General features: G+C 39.3%; 2 protein-coding genes across 2 annotated transcripts in view; one reads left to right on the plus strand and one right to left on the minus strand.

Moving 5' to 3' along the window:
* Positions 1-4,092, plus strand: part of Plce1 (phospholipase C epsilon 1) — a 290,498-nt gene extending 286,406 nt beyond the window's left edge. The window contains exons 33-34 of the mRNA XM_060388995.1: positions 1-222; positions 2,206-4,092. Coding sequence (XP_060244978.1) covers positions 1-207 — 207 coding nt within the window. The 3' untranslated portion in view covers positions 208-222; positions 2,206-4,092. The remainder of the gene's footprint in view (positions 223-2,205) is intronic.
* Positions 4,093-9,047: 4,955 nt separating this feature from the next.
* Positions 9,048-20,405, minus strand: part of Noc3l (NOC3 like DNA replication regulator) — a 33,429-nt gene continuing 22,071 nt past the window's right edge. The window contains exons 12-21 of the mRNA XM_021664377.2: positions 19,557-19,637; positions 19,133-19,233; positions 16,764-16,836; positions 16,574-16,637; positions 16,416-16,487; positions 15,896-16,077; positions 14,491-14,619; positions 12,839-12,936; positions 10,698-10,782; positions 9,048-10,067 (exon numbers count right to left, since the gene is read on the minus strand). Coding sequence (XP_021520052.1) covers positions 9,939-10,067; positions 10,698-10,782; positions 12,839-12,936; positions 14,491-14,619; positions 15,896-16,077; positions 16,416-16,487; positions 16,574-16,637; positions 16,764-16,836; positions 19,133-19,233; positions 19,557-19,637 — 1,014 coding nt within the window. The 3' untranslated portion in view covers positions 9,048-9,938. The remainder of the gene's footprint in view (positions 10,068-10,697; positions 10,783-12,838; positions 12,937-14,490; positions 14,620-15,895; positions 16,078-16,415; positions 16,488-16,573; positions 16,638-16,763; positions 16,837-19,132; positions 19,234-19,556; positions 19,638-20,405) is intronic.

Raw genomic sequence — 20,405 nt, forward strand, 5'->3', positions numbered from 1 at the left:
GCATCCCGAGAAGATAAAAGGAGGGGCATCTCCTTTGCAAGTGAATTCAAGAAACTCACCAAGTCTACTAAGCAACCCCGAGCACTCACATCGCCTCCTCAGCTTGTGGCCTCAGAAAGTGTCCAAAGCAAGGAGGAGAGGCCTGTGGGTGCCTTGTCCCCTAGTGACACAGTGGGTACCAGCAGTGAGCGAGGGCAGCAGGTTTGACCCAGGTATATGAAGGTACTATAGCATTGTGAAATAAGACCCAACTGAAAGTACTTTGTAACACAGGCTGGTGCCTTGTGACTTTTCAAGAGTTGTCCCCTGAAGCCAGGTGGGAATGGTACTTCAAAATAGTACCAGGGCTCTGAAATTACATTAAATTTTAAAATTTTAAAATTCCAGACTTCCAGGACCAAAGAGATGGCTCAGTGTTTGCTGCCAGGCCTAATGAGCTGAATTGAATCTGTAGGGCTGGCATGATGGAAGGAGGGCACTGAATCCCACACATCATTCTTTGACCTCCACATGTATACCAAACCATGTACAGACCCTTGAATTTACATACACACATATTTTTAGTCTTTCTTATTTTGTAATAACTAACCAAAGGTCCCAAGAAGGCAACAAACTTGTCCAAAGTACCAGACATACTTAAGTCATCATACATAGGACTACCTTAACTATTAATTATTAATAACTTACATGAACATTCTTCAAGAACTCTATGGATCATTCAATGTTTATTCCTTCAGAGTCCTACTACTATAGTTCTGATCAGAGCCAACAACCTCATCTCTCCCTGCCTTAAAAAAATTAAAATATTCCAGGCATGGTAGCATATGCTTGGAATCTCAGCATTTGGAAGGCTGAGGGGAAGGATCACAAATTCAAAGTCAGTCTGGGCTACATAATGAGTTCAGTCCAACTTAGGGAATACAGATGAGAACCCATGTGTAGAAAGCAAAGTAAAACAAAAGAAAAATTAATTTCATTCTCCATCCTGAAAATGCAGTGTCAGTTGTCAAACCCACTGCTTGATGTTCAAAACAAAGTCAACCTCAGCAGTTGGGTGATCTAGAATATGAAAAAGAGCACAAGGGAATCAAACACAAGAGCCTGTTTTTGAAGCTGTGTTACCCAGACTGCCTGTGCTGGTTTGAATGAGAATGGCCTCCAGAGGCTCATATATTTGAATGTTTGGTCCCTAGTTGGTAGAACTGTCTTGGGAAGGATTGGGAGATATGGCCTTATTGGAGGATAGTGTTTTAGATGCTTGCCTTTGAACTCCATTTACCTTGGCAAGTAATGTTTAGAAGCATTGGACTAACTCCATAGCTTTGTTAACCATTGGTGCTTTTCTTTAAAAATTGCCATTGTCGCAACTATGTCCACTCATGATCTCCTTTATCATAAGTGTTTTCAAGAATGAACACTTATTTTTTTTAAGTTTTCTCTGTATGTTCTCATAAGTAAACAAGTACAATGTTTTAGCCTTTCTGCTACAGTATTTCATATTATTTGTTCTAAAATGATAATATCGAGTTTCAATAATAACCTAAGAATTTCTAAAGAAGCAAATGTTCACCTTACTCCTACCTGAAGTAGTAACAGTTGAAGAAATTTCTTCTTTTCCTAAAGTTGAGGAACATTTATTTGATGTAATAAAAGGTGTTTCTTGTTTTTTCCTAAAGAATGTGGTGTTCCAGGACAGAAATAAGTGTTCTACCTCCTAAGGACACCATGTCTTACCACTGCATTAGGAAGGGACTCCTTCAAATCTAGCCACTAGAGCTGGCCCATAGGACCAGCTTGCTAACTCAACTTTGAGAACAGGTAACCAGAGGCAGAGGTTGGAAAACTCCGAAAAACTGGCCATAGGGTTTGCTGAAAAGCCTAAGTCTGTGGGCATTGGAAATGTAAACATGTCCTTTAAGATTTGTTACCAGTTATTCAAATTGGTTCCTATATTATATACCATGGTATATTCTTTAGACGGCCTTTTTGCAAAAAGATGTTTTTTTTTTTCAAAAGCTATTATTCATATGCCCACAGACTGTTCCATTTTCAGTTCTCATAAAATGAATTTAGAATGGTGTACATCATTAGATCACTACATCATTAGAATTCTGCAGTTGAACAATGTGGAATATGGCTCTGCTGTAAACATTGCTGCTTCTTTGTGGTCAATACATTAATAAACCTATGTGGACGATGTTGCAGATAAAGATCCTTGACCAGAAGCTATCAAGAATGAACGTGGTGGAAAGAAATATACTTTACTTCCTCTACATTTAAACTGGAAATTGATGATTTCTGAACTCCGACCCTCTTCGCACTTGATATGAGGTTCATGCAGAGGAAAAGCAAAATGGCACAGGGCTGCTAACCAACGTCCTGAGGAATGAAGCAGGAACAGCCAGAGCATTGCCATTTTACAGATGTTACAGGCAGAAAAGCCATCCCATAAGCGGAAGGCAAGAAGCTTCATCTGTAAAGCACCAGGCGGCAAACATTTTAGGGTCTGGGCTATATGGCTTCTGCTCATTGACTCAGCTCGACAGATGGAGTGCAAACACAGCTGCGGACAATAGGTACAAGAATGAACATGACTGAACAATAAAACTTTATTTATGGACACTTAAGTTGGAATTTCATATAATTTTCACGTCACAAATCTTTCAAGTGTTTCAACCACTTAAAATTGTAAAATCTATTCTTAGTTTAAGGGTCATATAAAAACACATGAATTTTGACCCAAAGACCAGCTTGCTGACCCAGCTTGGAGAATTGGGAACGAGAGGCAGAGGTTGGGAAACCTCGAAAACCGGCCATAGGGTTTACTGAGAAGTGGAAGTCTAGGGGCATTGGAAATGTAAATATGTGTTGTAAGATTTGTTACCAAGTATTCAAATTAGTTCCTATACTGTGTACCACGGTGCACTCTTCAGGCCTTTCTGTGACTAGAAAAGTTCTTTTTTTGAAAATGATTATCCATATGCCTACAGATTGGTCCATTTTCAGTTCTCATAAAATGAATTTAGAATACTGTACAATTCTTGATGTCTTAATAAGAAGCCTAATCATTTTTTAAGAGCAAAAGCAGACTGAGTTGATGTTTAAATAGATCTATTTATTTTGCAATGTCTGTACTGACACTGTACTTGTGTATTTATTAGACATAGCTTTCTTGGTATTGCTATGGGTGATAAGCATTACTAGTTCAACCTATTTCAAGACATCCTAAAAATAAATCATATGAACATGAGAAGTGGGCCAGACATCCAGTGTAACACTGTCATCTTCATTTCTGGTTTACTGAAGAGCTGCGGATCACACTTGGCATTTGATGTAAATTACTTTAAAACCATACTTCACAAAGCAATCGGCTAAGTGTGATGGATTCTTCTGATTTTTTTGAATGAAGTAAATTGTTACTTATCAGACTGAAATACATGGTCCTCCAGGGTCAAGCCTGTATTTTATCTTTCCATTGGCATCGTTCCTTTTGAGGATATTTTTCTTCAAATTATAAAACACACTGACTTTTGCTTTGAGACTTTCCTTTACCAATCACAGAATAAAGAAAACCCCTTCTCTGCACAATCTAAAAAGATACATGTCAAAAATACACCACACAGCTTTCATGTCAGTGAAAGATTCTTACTACACCATTTCTCTTGCCACCAGAATTAGACTATTCTCATTTGGCAGCTGTACGTAACTAGACGTTCCCTTTTAAATCAAAGAATAGGTCTGTAACAAGTACAGAGTGCTGTTTCACTAAAAAAATATATATTCTGGGAACGTTTTATCCGTTTTTCTATAAATTAAAGTGGCCAAATAGTTTGAGTTACCTTGGGTTGAAAACTGAATTACTGGTCTAACCAGCCAGAGCCAAACAAAAGCTGCAGGTAAGAAGATACAGAGCCAGACTGGTCTCTTAAGTTTGCCCACCCCACCTCATGGTCTTTAGCATATCTGGAGATCAGATACACAACAAATCTGAAACTGACCCCATACTTAAACACTGAGGTGAACAAGTCCAACCTGTTGCATCCCAATTAGTTTAAGGGACATACTCTATTAAAGTTCAGTCTTTTGATGGTTTTTTGCGTGTTTGTTTGTTTATTTGCTGTTTTTCAAGACAGGGTTGTCTGTGTAGCCTTGGCTGTTCTGGACTTGTTTTGTAGACCAGGCTGGCCTCGAACTCACAGATACCACCTGTTTCTGCCTCCCTGAGTGCTGGCATTATAAGCTTGTACCACTGTGTCCAGCCAAATTTGAGTCTTTTTAAACAGGACACATTACTAAAAAATGTAAATAGGGTCAGTGAGATGGTGAAGAGGATAAAAGGCCCTTGCCAAAAAAGTTTGATGACCTCAGAACCAATGAAAAAGTAAAAGAAAACTGATTCCACGAAAGTATCCTCAGGCTCCACATGTGGACCCCCACATTATATATACATACATAAATAAAATAAATAAAATTTATTTATAAATAAAATAAAATTTAAAAAATATAAGCATTAAAGAAATGTCACTTAATGATGAGGACACATTCTGAGAAATGCATTCTTAGGGACTTTCGCTGTATGAAAGTCAAAGCTAAGACAGCTACTGTGTCTAAGCAAGAGGAGTTCTTCAGCCTCATTATAACATCATGGGATCATGATGTGCCCCACAGCACCCCACACAGCACTATGTCATTGGTCAGAGCACCACTGTATGGTACATGACTACACCACAGCTGACTAGCAAGTTTTTACTGAAAGCTTATCTGAGTTATGGGCCACAGTGCACCAAGTGAAAAAAACAATCCTATTCATAATGAATTGGAATTGTGCCCACCACATTATTATACTTTTTAGGATACAAGAAATCTGGATAGCAAATTCTTTTTTTTTTATTAATTACACTTTATTCACTTTGTATCCCCCCATAAGTCCTTCCCTCCTCCCCTCCCAGTTCCCCCCTCCTCCTTCTTCACAAATGCCCCTCCCCAAGTCCACTGATAGGGGAGGTCCTCCTCTCTTTCCTTCTGATCTTAGTCTATCAGATCACATCAGGAGTGACTGCACTGTCACCTTCTGTGGCCTGGTAAGACTACTCCCCCCCTCGGGGAGGTGATCAAAGAGCAGGCCAATCAGATTATGTCAGAGGCAGTCCCTCTTCCCATCACTATGTAACCCACTTGGACACTGAACTGTCATGTGCTACATCTGAGCAGGGGTCTAGGTTATCTCCATGAATAGTCCTTGGTTGGAGTATGAGTCTCTGGGAAGTTCCCTGTGTTCAAAGCAAATTCTTTATCAGTAAAATTGGTGTGCAAAAAAACTTAGACATGCAAGCTGTTTTTATTGTAATTATTTTAAAGGTGTAAATGTGGAGGCCCCTGCAAAGGCTTATAGCCTGCAGAAAAATGATCCTTGGGAGGCAAGAAGGAAATCTGGTTCAATACAACGTAGTTAGTTGGGCTGGTTCAAACTTCTAGAGTCTGACGCCAGGCAGTTTATTTTAGCCACATTTAAACACAGCACACCTTTGGAAGAAGTTTCCTGATGGCAATTAATTCAATCCTGTATGTAGGACATTATTTAAGACATGTTTACATTGAAACTGTTCAATAAAGATGGGTTCTACTGACTTAGAAACAATGTTTAAGATAAAGAATAGGGAGAATGACTGAAGATAGCCTCTGGGAGTCAGGAATGGTTTGGCCCTAAGTTATGTAGGCTGTTTAAAGCACAAGTGACAACTCCCATAAAGATGGGTATTACTGACTGAGAAGCAATGCTCAAGGTAAAGGGAGTGAAATTCTGGGATTAACAAACATAATAGTTTGGGGGATTTGGGTGAAACCTGATTCTGCAGGTAGCAAAAGATTACCAGGGTTAGCAGGGAGATGGTTGAACACGCCTTTATCCTAGCACTTGGGAGGCAGAGGCAGGTGAATCTCTGAGTTTGAGGCCAGCCTGGTCTCCACAAAGAGAGTTCTAGGACAGATAGAGCTATACAGAGAAACCCTGTCTCAAAAAGAAAAACACAAAACCCAAACCGGAAGATTACCAGGTTGTAAACAACACCCTCTCCCGGCATTCTAGGTAGAAAACAGGTGAACATCTTCCTTTGAAGGAAGACCAAGGACAGGAGATGTTCGCCGTATGTCCTGGTTTCCCTAGCATTTATCTGTGCGCAAAAGGACCTCAGACCCTCTACGTATGAACCCAGGTCGACCTGGCAATAAAAGATTAGAGAATCCAGCATGATATTTGGTAGAAAGGTAACAGACAGCCTCTTCTTAGTCACCTGTGCACTTACTTACAACTGATTTATGTGGGAAGATTAGAATACTAAACAGTGTCTGGGAATGGGGAGTAGCTGGGGGTTAGTCTGTAGGCAGTGAGAATACTATCTGGACAGAAATGCACAAGCACAAGTTTAGAGTCTCCTGCTGATCATCAAAATGCAGTCTGGACTCAAAACTTGTTTTCACACAGGCTTCCCATCTCAGTGGTTCTGGAGGTACTGATGGTTCATGAAGGTCCAGTATAATATATGCCAGGCTTCTCTTTAAAACTCATCTTCCCCCTCCTCTGTTCCCTTCCAGTATCTCCGCAGACACCCAAGGCCTGGTCTGAAAAGAAGGGCTGGCTTTGTGGCAGTAAAAGGGAATCAACTCTAAAACACATTTAAAGTTCCGCAGACAGCTACTTTTCCTGCCAATAAAGAATAAGGCTTTGGAGCTATTTTCTTTGAGCTTACATTCAGCAGTGTAAGAAGCAGCCTTGGGAAAGTGACCAAAGGGGGCACTTTTAACCCCTGTATAGTTGCTTCTCTCACAACAGCACCAAAGCCAGAAAAGGTAGATGCCCTGGTTTCCAAGTGATCAGACAACAACCTCTCAGATAAAGCCCAGACCTTTCTCATCCCTCCTACAACCCACAGGTAAACTACATGTTAGTTCTCTGTTGTCTCTTCCTAAAAGGAACCAAAAACTAGAGACTTCTGACACAAGAGTATGTTAAAAAGTGGCGTTTGAACACATTCTGCAGCTCCATTAAAACACTCTCACACCTGTTCCAACACACCCTGAGCTTATTGCAGATGACAGCCTCTGACCTTGGAAATAATTCATTCTGACTGGGTAAGGCTGCATGTTACCTGACTTGGCATCAAAGCTCATGAAGCACCGAGGCTGTATTACTCCTACTATCACACCTCACTTTTAAGTGCCTCATAGAATGCTAAGCACACAACAGGTGCTCAAGATCTGTCTTCAAAAAATAAAGGCTATGTTGCCAGGTGTGGTGGCACATGCCTTTAATGCCAGCACTTGGGGAGGCAGAGGCAGGCAGATCTCTGGGAGTTTAAGGCCAGCCTGGTCTACAGAGTAAGTCCAGAATAGCCATGGCTTTCTTGAAAAAACAACAACAAAAAACCTAACTAACTAAATAAAGGCTATAGTTTAATAGAACTCTCAAAGTGTACGTATATAAAAAAGCAAAAGTACACATATAGTTTATCCTTGAATTCATATGTTATTTAAGTGCAAATTTATATATAGATTTATGGTCCAACTATGACAAGAAACTGGAAACTGTAATACAGTCATGAAATACTAAGTTATCAATTTCTATTTTAAAACTGATTTTTCACCTACATACAGTTGTTGCTGATAAAATATAAATGTATCAATGTTAGAAAATAATTGATTTATAACATACAGACAGATTTTTTGGTTGTGTATACAAATATTCTTAATATTTTTAGAATTTTTTTTATGCAAATACTGGGGTTTGAGAAAGTACTTGTATACAGAACCGTACCTTTTCTCAACATTAATAATAAAGCTTTATCTGGCCTGATGGGAGGCAGTGCCAAGAGCCTCTCTGTGAATTCAAGGCCAGCATGGTCTATGTAGGAAGTTCCAGGACAGCCAGGAATATATAAGGAGACCATGTCTCAAAACAAAAAACAATAAAGCCTTAAAAATGCAGCTTTCCATCAGTGGACTTGGAAAGGGGCACGGCAGAGATGAGGGAGGGAGGGAGGGACGGGGAGGGAATGAGGGATCGGGACACGGCTGGGATACAGAGTTAATAAAATGTAACTGATAAAAAAAAAATGCAGCTTTCCCAGGCAGTGGTGGCACATGCCTTTAATCCCAGCACTCTTGGGAGGCTGAGGCAGGTGGATCTCTATGAGTTCAAGGTTAGCCTGGTCTATAGAGTGAGTTCCAGGACAGCCAAGGCTACCCAGAAAAACCCTGTCTTGAAAAACCAAAAATAAATGAACAAATGAATGAATGAATGGCTTCAAGAATATTTTTAGGCTGTTGTTCACGCCTTTAATCACAGGCAGAGGCTGATAGATTTCTCTGAGTTCCAGGACAGCCCAGGAGAGAGAGACAGAGACAGAGAAGGAGAGAAAAACAGAAAGAAAAGAAAGAGAAGAAAAAAAACAAAGAAAAAAAAGAAAGAAAAAAATAAAAGAAGGAGAAAGAGAAATAAATAGAAATAAATAGGGAGAGAGAAAAATGGAAAGACAGAGAGAGAAACAAAAAAAGAAAAAGCCTTGCTTCTGGAACTCACATATAAGAACACACTCAAGTGCAAGGCATGCTGTAATCCCAGCATTTGGGGAGGCAGAGGCAGGTGGATCTCTGTGAGTTTGAGGCCAGTAGGCTACAGAGAGAAGCCCTGTCTCAAAAAACAAACAAACAAACAAAAAACAAAACAAAACAAAACAAAAAAAAAAAAACACAGTCAGGTTCAAATACAGCTGGTAACTGTCCCCCACTGTTCTCTCCTCCAAACCTGTTGACCTCTTCTCTGCCTATATACCACCTGCCCAACCTAATTCTGAAAAGAAGTTAAAGGCTGGCTTTAAATTGGCAACTGATCACTATCTCTGACTCTGGTGGGTGATAGAGGAATTTTCTGTTCTCATATTTTAATAAGGAAAAAGCTCTAAGCCCCAGAATGACTGGCTTCTATGGCACTGAATAAATAATCTGTTTTGGTGAACTGCTTTTCACTAAAATAAAAACAACCTCACAAGATGGGAAGTAAAAACGAAGGCTACTTTATTCAACTATTAATAGCAGAAAATATTTATGTACACATTTCATAAGTCATCCCTACAATATGACAATAGCTATTATATAAAATGGTGTTTTATAACTATTTATAAGCATATACAGTTTTTATCTGTAAGACTGTAAAAGAAACATCTGGCCAGGAACAGACGTCCCTATAGCACAATGTAAATCTCGAACCTGCTTTTATCCTACTGAGTAGTTTTCCCCCATCACTCTCATGTAAGAAAATAAACACAACTTCAACGATTCTGGAATCTCATTCAAAGTTCTTTGAAACTAGCTGTAAGAGCACTCTCCTTCTTTAAAAGATCAGATTTGGTTATTCCTTATTGTGTCTTTCAACAAGAACCAATGAACAGGAGTCTAATTTTAATCTCTCTCTTTTTTTTTTTTTTTTTTTTTTCAAAAAAATCTCTACAAAACCTATTTTATTATTTGTTTTTAGCTATGGTGCTGCAATAACAATATTTAGTTATAAAGAAGATTTAATAACTGTTTTGTTTAGTTTTTGTCAATTTGACACACACTACAGTCACCTGGGAAGAGGGACTCTCAATTGAAGAAGTGCCCCCGTTAGACTAGCCTGTGGCATGTCTGTAGGGCATTTATAGAATTCATGACTGATGTGGTAGGGCCCAGCCCACTGACTGTGCTACCATTCCTGGGCAAATTGGCTTGGGCTGTATAAGAACACAAGCTGAGCAAGCCATGAAAAGCAAACTGATGAGCAGTGTCTTCTGTGGCCCCTGCTTCAGTCCTCATATAATCATTCACAGGAAATCTTCCTTGTACAAAAAGAAAAAGGCCCTCACATGTCTGTACAAATATGTAAGACAGTCCACTGACTCCTTGTACTACCGTAATGATGTTTTCAAACATTTGGTGAAATCCAGTGGTATCTCTGTAGTAGCTTCATTGCAGTATCTTTTTATTAGTTGAGTTAAATCTTCATTCAAAAATGAGTCCCCTTGTAAAAATTTATCCTGAAAAGATGTTAAAATTAATAGTTAAAACTACTCATATTTTAATAAAAAACAAGCTGAACAAAGCCAAAGACATTAACAGTGAACACCAACCAAAAAAACAAAGGTTAGGAGGCTGGATGCAGTGAAGATATACATCTTTAATCCCAGCACACAAGAAGTAAAGACAGGTGGATCTCTGAGTTCAAGGCCAGCCTGGTCTACAGAGAGTTCTAGACCAGCCAGAGCAACATACTGAGACCCTGTCAAACAAACAAACAAAAACAGCACAAAAGAATTATAGGAAGAGAGATACTCAGTCAGGTCTTGGACATCCCTAAACTGAACGAAGGTCTCACCAACCATCTCTGCAGAACTCCAGCCCCATGCATCCACCCACTCTCAATTCCTAGCCAGGCCTTTATGATCAACACATATGGCCTCAATCCATGGGAGGCTAAGGCAAGCCAATCACAAGTTCAAGGTCAGCCTTGAACTTACAAAGAAATAACCTGTCTCAAAAAAAGGAAGAAGAAGAAGAAAAAAAAAAAAGAAATTGGCAACTAGAGTTGAATTGCTAATAGATTGATTTAATGTTTACTTTCTCTCTTCCTCTTAAAAAAACAAAACAAAACAAAAACTATCACATACCTTCTTTTTGGGGTTTGAAGTTTCAACAGGAGGGTTGAATGTCATTGTTGCCATGCTGTAAGCCTCAAAAAGTTCAACTGCAGATCTATAATTTAAAAAATAAGAAATACAGAGATACTATCATTCTATGTATAACTTTAAGAATGTTCAACCAACTTATTCATTTAAGATACAAACTAGCTGAGCTTGCTGGTACTGCCTTTAATTAAGAGGCAGAGGCAAGCAGATCTCTGTGAGTTCAAGGCCAGCCAAGTCTACAAAACAGTTCTAAGATAGCCAGAGGTACTTAGAGAGACTCTGTCTCAAAACAAGACCTAAATTCCTCTGTAGTATAAACATTATCTTACTAACACTATCTCAGAAAAACCTAGCACACACTCATAAATGCAGGCCTACAGCCCAGGAAAAGTGCTAAGCAGATTTCGACCAGCTCCTATGATTGAATCCCAACTCAACTAGTGACATTAATGATAAGAAACAAAGAAACAATCTGTCACTGGAACCACAGGAGTGATGGATGGAGTTGTCACCATGTATGTTAAACACCACTGAACCCTTCAGCTATTAGCCTGGATGAAAAACAATGACAGGACATTCACTTCAGGACAGAAACTATGTCACTAGCCAAACCATATTAAGTAAATCTTTTTTGTTTTTTTGTAACATTGTTTTTCTGTGTAGTCCTGGTTGTCCTAGAACTCACTCTGTTGAGATGAAGTTGTCCTCAGAGATCCAACTGTGCTGGGATTAAAAGCGTGCACCTCCACTGCCTGGCCCCATGTAAGTAAATCTTAATCACCTGGGGTTCTGATTAGCCCACATTACTAAAAGAAGAGAGAGAAGGACTGTATAACACCCCACGCTTCATTCCCCAAGAGAAAGCATCCTCCACTGGCCAACCTTTAGAGACAAACCCAGTTCATCTTCATCCAGAAAAGGAAAAACAGCACAGAAGAGGCAAAATTTTAAGACTATTAATGAAAATATGCCAGAATGATTATTAAAAACAATGACAATGAAAAAATCTACTCTTTACCCTCTTTTCTACACAGTGAGAGCCTTTGTTTTGTAAAAAACAAAGCAAACATAAACAAAACAAATATTAGGCTGGGTGGTGGTGTAACACACTTTTAATCCCAGTTCTTGGGAGCCAGGGGCAGAAGGATCTCAGAGTTCCAGGCTGGCCTAGTCTACAGAATGAGTTCCTGGACAGACAAGGCTACACAGAGAAACCCCTCTGGAAAATGAAACAACAACAATAATATGAAATAACTAAACCTAACATTTCAAGACAGCAGGAAAAGTGAATTTTAAGTGAATTCTTCCAGTCTTAAAAGGTAACAACTAGCCAGGCATAGTGGTGCACAGTTGTAAACCCAGTGCTTGGGAGGTAGAGAGAAAAGAACCAAGAGTGTAAGATAATCACACATAAATATACACTTATATGGTTAAGTTTGTAGCCTTCCTGGGCTACATGAGACCCTGTCTAAAATAATGAAACAAAAATAAGAATTTCTCCCATTTTTGTTCAGACTCTAAAGACAGTATGAAATCAGTGTAGCATATAATTCACCTATGATATCTAAAGTAAAGAAACTGATGGGCTTACAAAAAGAGAAAAAAAACAGGGCTGGGCAGACAAACAAACAAACAAAAAAACAGGCATAGTTATTTGTAATCCCAACAGTGGAAAGACTGAGAAATGGGATCACTGGGGCTCACTGACCTGCAAGTCTATATCCTGTCTCAAAAAAATAATGTGCATGGCTTCTGAGGAACAACACAATTTGACTTCTAGTTTCCCTATGCTCTTGTACACACATGCAACTATACACACACGTACCCACACACACATGTACACCCAAAATAAAAGGATAAGGCCCAGGTTCAGAGTTTTTTAGTCTTAGAATAAGCTGGTGCTTTGGGTCTCATTCCAAGCACAAAAACAAAAACCATAAACAAATAAAACCCTAACCAGGCCAGGTGACACACATCTTTAGTGACAGCACTCAGGAGGCAGAATCAAGTGATCTCTGAAGTCCAGCCCCGCTTGGTCTACACAGTGAGTTCCAGGTCAGCAGGGGACACGGTGAGAACCTGCCTCAATCAGAAACATAAAGCAATGCAGTGTCAAACGCTACCTTCGGCTCAGCTCAGGCCTGAGGGCCTGGGAGCCTTCAGATGGTGCCCCAGCAAGCAGGTGAGCTGCAAAGCTTTGCACAACCGGATGGTAATGTCTCTGCAAAGGAAAAGAAGCATTAGTCACAGGTCAATACTTCAGGAAACACAAGCCACAGCTTATTTTAATAAAATTCATCTTATGAAAAAATAACAAGGAACAAGAACATGAATACAAATCATTTCAAAGACATAATAAGGAGAATTACCTTTGGACCAGGAAGTCTGCTGTGAGACTGTGTTTCTTGGAAATGAAAGTAAAGCTTTCATCCCTGCTACCTCAACAACATGGCTGCCTAAACAAGATCTGAACAAGCACAACATCCAAGAGACACGCTAATGTGGAAGAAGGCGCTCTGACAATGGCCCCACTCCTAAGCTAGGACTCAGGAGACCGAGGTTAGGGGGTGGGGTCTTTCCTGGGGTCGAGCCCTTTAGCTGGCTACCCAATACCAAGTGGTCAGCCCTGAAGTCATACACATACAAGCAACAATAACATATGCCACAAGCTGTATTTATGCTTATGTATGTGTTTACAGATTTATATTATAATTTGTATGCATATATTATAAACAAATATATATGATAAATAATATATTTATATATGCCATAATAGATTTATAAATAATACATTTATAAATCCATATGCTATATATATGTTTTCAAAGAAAAAGAGGCCATGAATTTTCGAGGGAGCTACAGGAGAAGGACATGAGGAAGAACAGAGGGGACCTAGAGAGATGGCTCAGCAGTAAAGAGCACTGACTGCTTTTCTGAAGGACCTGGATTTAATTCCCAGCACCCACATGGCAGCTCACAGCTGCTGCCTATAACTCCAAGATCTGGACAACATAGACATATGTGCAGGCAAAACACCAATGCACATAAAATAAATAATTAAAAAAAAAAAAAGAATGGAAGGAAGATAGGGAAAGGGGAAATGATATATTTTAATTTTTAGTAAAATTTTAAAAAATTTAAGAGTGTATTACTAGACAGGTGTGGTGGAACATGCCTTTAATACCAGTACGCAGGAGGCAGAGGTTTCATAGAGATCTCTGTGTTCTAGGACAGCCATGGCTACATAAAGAGACCCTGTTTCAAAACATAAAACAGAGTACTACCTTTGTTAAATGCGTGTTACAGATTAACAGTATAAAAAGAATTATCAAAAGGCAGTTTCTATTTCATAGTGAAAAGTAATTTAGCAGTTTCTAGACTTACTCTACTGCTGGCCTCACTATAGGAGCCTGCAACTGCAGGTGAAGCTACTTTGCAATGGAGTTTTCCAGTCTCCTTGGATAGAATCCAGTACAGTACAAATGTGCCTGATAACAAATCCTCTTGGTTTCTTAATAGCGTGAGAGAAAGACTGCAAGAATCTCCATAAGCTCATTACAACACATCACTCTCTGCTTTTTCAGAAAACATATTCAACAGCTTAAGGAGTACAATGTTAAAGTAAGGTTTCTACAAAAGGCATTCTGGAAAACATACATGAGAAATCTGGCAACAGCTACTTGACAAAACTGCTCACTCAGAAAGAGAGGAGAGGGCAGCACAGGAACGGGCGAGTGGGGAGAGGGATATGCAGGAGAAAAGAAAAGCTCCTTACCCGTAGCGTGTGCAGCTCCCACAGTGCAGTGCTCTGGGCATTGCAGTACTCTGGCTCCTCAAGCTCAGGCAGGAACACCCCGCTGCCCTGGGACTCATTATCAAGCAACAGGTCTGTTCTGGGAAAAGTCTGCAAAAGCATCACATAAGAAAGAATTAACTAAAGTAATTTTAAGAATGTAACTGCCTATACTTGTATTTAAATTTGTGGTTATAACAAGGACTGCGATTTTAACATCCTTAAACTTTGTTTTAATAAGAAATAATTTACATATGTATCATGAAAGAATGTCTCGATTTGGAAAGATTTACCAAATCTTCAAAGATGGCATGTTCTTCCCACCTTCCAAGCTCACTCTAAGGAACCTTCCTTACAGAAATATCTGTATCACAACAGATAAACACTGAATGTACCAACATTCATTACAGCATCATTTGGAACAGCAATTTCTAAAAAAGCCAAGCTGTGTGGGTGTAAATTCCACCACTACTTATTTCTTAAATCCACAATAGTCGATACAGCACACTGCAGGTGGGCAGCAGGCTGCGAGTAACTAAAGCAAGCCCACTTTTACAGTTCACCAGCAGTGTCACTGAGGTAAGTCACTTCCTACCTCTGCACCGCTGTCCTAGCTATAAAGCAGGACCAATAAGAACAGCTGGAGCTACCTCAGTTACAATAACTAATTAGTTTATTTGTAAGACACTGTAGGATCTGTGTTTGCTAAGCAAAGAATTAAGAACTTTATAATCTTTAACAACATGAAGTAGGAAAATGTCTATCATTATACATTCTAAAAACAGTCTATAGCATAATTCAGATCATCTCCTTTCCATAAATATAAAATGTTTGTGTGTGGCACAGGAGCTTATACAGGAAAGGACAAAAAGCAGGTGGTGAAAATGGCTGCTCAATAAATTGCTTTGTTTTGCTTCTCTTAGCACCCTGTTTTGCTACAAACATGAATTTCTTCTTTGTTTTCACTCTTTTTTAAAGAAATGTGACTACACTAAGCTGGTTGGGCATGCCTTTAATCCCAGCACTCAGGAGGCAGAAGCAGTTAGATCTTTGTGTGTTTGAGGCCAGGCTGGTTGGCATAGCTTGTTCCTGGCTTGCCAGCACTATAGAATGTGACCCTGACTCAAATAAGTGAGAGAGACAGAGACACAGAGAGAGATCAGTTCTTTGGTTCTTAGTCCGCTGCTCAGGCTAGCCTGAAACTCATGGGTTTGAGCAGTCCTTCTGTACCATTCTCCTGTGTAACTGCAGACATGAACCATTACACCTGCCTAGGAATTAATTAAGTAATAAAAATGATAAATATTCAAGGAAAAGAGATATGCATCAAACAAGCACAGTACCAGTAGGCCATGAGAACTGAGTTCTATTTTACACCACTACTTACCTGCATCAGTATTCTGGTGGTTGCTAAAAGGCCAATACTTGAATTTGGAAGAACCTGCAGAGCAAGTGTACAAAGGCGCTTGATGAAGGCAAGGGCTCGTTGATGAGAAACCTGCTTTCTGCGCTTGCTTAGCATGACATCAAGGCAGTGGAGTACAATCTCAATACCATCATTGGTAGCACCTAAAACAGACATCCTTCAGAGTCATTCTCATTATGGTTTTATTATGCAACTTTCTGAACTCCAGAAAACCCCCAAAATGAATTGTCAAACCTGCTGCAAACCATCCTCCTAGCCAACAGCATAATACTTAAAGACGCTCTGGTTGCATTATTGCATTTCCAGCCAATCTAAAAAGTTCCTTCACACCCAGGTTTTATATAATGTTAACTACAGATGCATGGCAAGGGCATGCCAGCATTTTATGTACCAGATCCCATTTCTTATAGGCTACAATTACGATCATAACCCATTCTCAGACTATACATATATACCGAGCAAACCTCTTCTAAAAACATACCTGCATGCAATTTGAACAAAGTCTTGTAGAGATGCGTATAGAATTTCATTGGGTCAATATTTAGAACATCACCTTTGAGATGACAACAAAAACATATTAGGTTAAGTTTCGGTCTTCAGAGACAAAGCAAATAAAGCCTAAGACAGTAAGTAACTCACCTTGTCCAGAAAGAATATGAAAAGCAGTTTGAACACAGTGAAGACTTTCTTGGTAACTTAGGTCCTTTAAAAATAAAAAAGAACAAAAACCAAATGAGAATATTTTTATATTTCATTTTATAATATAAATTTTATCTTTATATCAGATATAGATATATCTTCAATAAGTAATTCACTGATGGTTACTTACACCAGACTCAATGAGGGTATGAAGAACCACTAACAAATCATCAAAAAACTCCACATTTATAAGATGGGCAAACCTAGAATAAAAAAAAAACTAGTTACTAAATAATCCAAAAGCAGAAATAAGGCAAGTAAAAATAGCTTGGTTTTAAAAGTGCATTGTAAATAGTACTTTCTTCTACTTGTTAGTCATAATGGAGTTAGATGATAACTGGCAGCTCTCACTTTCTTCAGACTGACTTCTTATACAAGTCTCCCAGGACTGGACATTATACTTGCTAGGAATTATGAGACATAAGACAGAAGATACTCTGTCCTGAGAAGCAAGTTACCAAGAGTAAACAAGCGCACTGACTAAATGTGTTAGGTTTCTGCAAGTCATGAAGGAGGCAGCAGAAATAAGCTTCCAGGCAAATAGGAAGCAGTAAAAAGAAAGGGTTCTGCCACTGAGAAGAACATGGACTTTGGGAGCTGGAGGAGCTGCAGCCAGGTGGCACATACAGGTCTCAGGTTCAATCCTTGGTATTCAACCTGGGAATATGGACACTATAACAGCTTGAAAATAAAACTGAAAAATGTTGAACTGATGACTAAAGTTCTGCTACTAATGACCTATGTGATGCTACACTGAATTAAGACTGCCTTATGGCTCTATTTCTTGAAACAACTGAGACAGCAGAGTTCAGGAATCTTTTCAGCTACTATATGTAGAATACTCTATACACTACACAAATTTAGGTTCAGCTGTATAAACCCCTGAATAAAGAATGAGATTACACATGCACTGCTACCAATTTTGTGGGACGCAATGTGGCATTTTTTTTTGGGGGGGGGGATTGGTTTTTCTGAGACAGGGTTTCTCTGTGTAGCCTTGGCTGTCCTGAGACCCGGCAGGCCTCAAACTCACAGAGATCCACCTGCCTATGCCTCCTGAGTGCTGGGATTAAAGGCATATGCACCATGTCCTGCATAATGTGGCATTATTAACCAGAACTTAAAAACACACTTTCATCTGGCAATACACAGTACATGAAGATATGAATACATCCTGGCAGTTATTAATGCACAGCTTCTGGACTTGGTCCTTAGCACTGCATTACTAGATAGTAGTGTACATCCATAATCCCAGCACTTGGGAAGTGGAGGCAGAATGTTCTGAAGTTCAAGGTCCTTCTTGACCATGCAGTAAGTTTGAGGCTAGCCTGGGCTGTATAAGACCTTTCTTCAAAAATCCCAAAACTAAAAATTAAAAAATGTTAAAAAAAAATATAATCCCTTCTTTGTTCCACCTTTTCTGGAGGTTTGCAATGACAAAAAGATTACCTGTCATAAAGAAGCACAGCCCTGTGAGGTCCAGTCACTAGTGAGACTGTAAGAACAGAACTGCTATCTTCGAACCAGTCTATTTCTAAAACTCTGTTACCCAACAAGGCTAACAGAAAGTTTCAAATTGCATCTTTATTGTGCGTTATATTGTATCAGATAGCAATGAGTGCAAGGAACCACTGCAGATTTAGTAACTATTACTTTTAACTAACATTCCCTAAGATCATCAGTGTTGACAGCACACACAGGAGCTACTTTAACAGGAACAGATATAGAGAACTATAGAAATGAGCTGCAAGCTGGATTAATTAAACAGACTGAAGACTTGCGTGTGTGTGACCCACACAAACCACTGTACAACAACAGTACAAGAAGGAATCACGAAATGGGGCTGGAAAGACAGCTCAATGGTTAAGAGCATTTACTGCTTCTCCAAAGGAAGGTTCAATAGCACCCACACGCCAGCTTAAAATCATCTGTTAACTCCAGTTCTAGGGGATCCAATGCCCTCTTCTGGCCTCTGAGGGCACCAGACATGCAGTTAGTACACAGACATACATGCAGGTAAAACAGCCATATACATAAAAGAACAGAATCAAGAACTGAATGGTGAATCTTAGGGATGCCAGAAACATATTAAGCCGTGACTGGATTTTGCTACTTTGAGTAGCAAAAGAGTCCCCAGAATTTCAAACATCACACAAATGTAGAAACTATCTTCAACTAGCAAAATCACACACACAACCAGAGCACGAGGCAAATCATAGTCAGGTGCTGCGAAGCAGCCTCATATCCCACACCCGGAATCAAAACAAAAACATATTCTTATATTTCTGTATTTTTCAAAGAAGCCAAAATTCCAAAATTGTCATAGACTGAGCAGAAGAAAAAAGGATAAATTTAAAAAGATTTAAAATGAGATGAGCTAAAAGGAGATGAGAAGTGGAACATTCGGACGGCAGCAGAGGACACCCTGGGAGTCACAGACAACCATGTCGCCATATGTATTTACAAGGCATCTGAAGGGTCAGCCCACACGGCCCTTACTTGGCAAGACCTTCTAGAACCGCTGGCAGAAGAGGTGACCTCTGGGCCTTCTTCAATATTCTGAAGTAGGTCACAAACACAATGTTCAGAGTCTCTGTGTGCTGGCAGGAAAAGCAGACAAGAATGTCTTAGAACTAGTTGGTAGCTCTCCTTGAGTTAGAATAATCACAACTTTGAAAGTCAAAGCTTCTTTTCCCTTTCTCATCCCTCCCAGATTTCAAATTTTGGAATAAAATAGAATTAAGACATACATTCTGTTTCATAAACTGGCATGTATAACATCATACTTTCTGATATGTCCCAAAAATCACCTACCTAAGACCCATGAAATAAACCAAAGTGATATACCTTCAAGTTGAAACAATTTATAATTAAAATCACTTAACAAAACATGTTCAGACTATGACAGAATAGAACTGCCCACCAGTTTCAGCTTTCTCTCAGTGCTCTCCGAAGCTTCAGCCTCCCGAAGTTCCCGCTCTAATTTCTCTTCTGCTTTCTTCCACTGAAAGGAGAAAAAGGGAAAAATTATACAGCGAGGGCAAAAATGAGGCAGAATGTCAACACTATAAAACACAGTGGGACCATATACTGTCTATAAATATAGACATGAGCAAAGGTAGAAAAGAAGGGGTAAGATACATAAGTGAACTAAATTAGTACACTGCTTGCCCCTAGGAAAAAGTGGAAGACTGAAATTAGAGAGGACCAAAGAGGATTCCTACTCTAACTGTGGCAACAACTAATGTTTATAAAGATTGCCCAGCATTATGAACTTTTACATGTGCTACACACAACATCATTTAAACTGTAAAATCACCTTTCAAGGTAAATACTATTTGCCCTTCTAAACTCACCTTCATAAGTGTCAGTAAATGAAAAGTGACTGTATTTCAACCCAGATTTAAGAGATTAGAACTTTGACCAATACCGCAATTTAATCAATAAAAAACTCAAGTGAGTGTATCCTGTCAAGGAAAACGAAATTTGGATTTCATAATGACTCTAAATAGCTTTTCACAGACACACAGAAATAAATAATTAAATGCAGAAAACCTTTTATTTTAAGCTGAGAGAGGGTGGCTGTAGCTCAGTGGGGAAAGACTTGCTGCCAAGCCTGTCAACTTGAGAGCAATCCCTAGAACCTACGCAGTAGCAGAGCTTCCACAAATTTTCCCAAACTCCAAATGCATGCTACAGCATTCACATGTGCACACAGACACATACATGAAAAATAATTAAAAACCTTAAAAATACTTCTAACCAAAGGATA

The sequence above is a fragment of the Meriones unguiculatus genome, chromosome 1, assembly GCF_030254825.1.
Source record: "Meriones unguiculatus strain TT.TT164.6M chromosome 1, Bangor_MerUng_6.1, whole genome shotgun sequence".
Lineage (NCBI taxonomy): Eukaryota > Metazoa > Chordata > Mammalia > Rodentia > Muridae > Meriones > Meriones unguiculatus.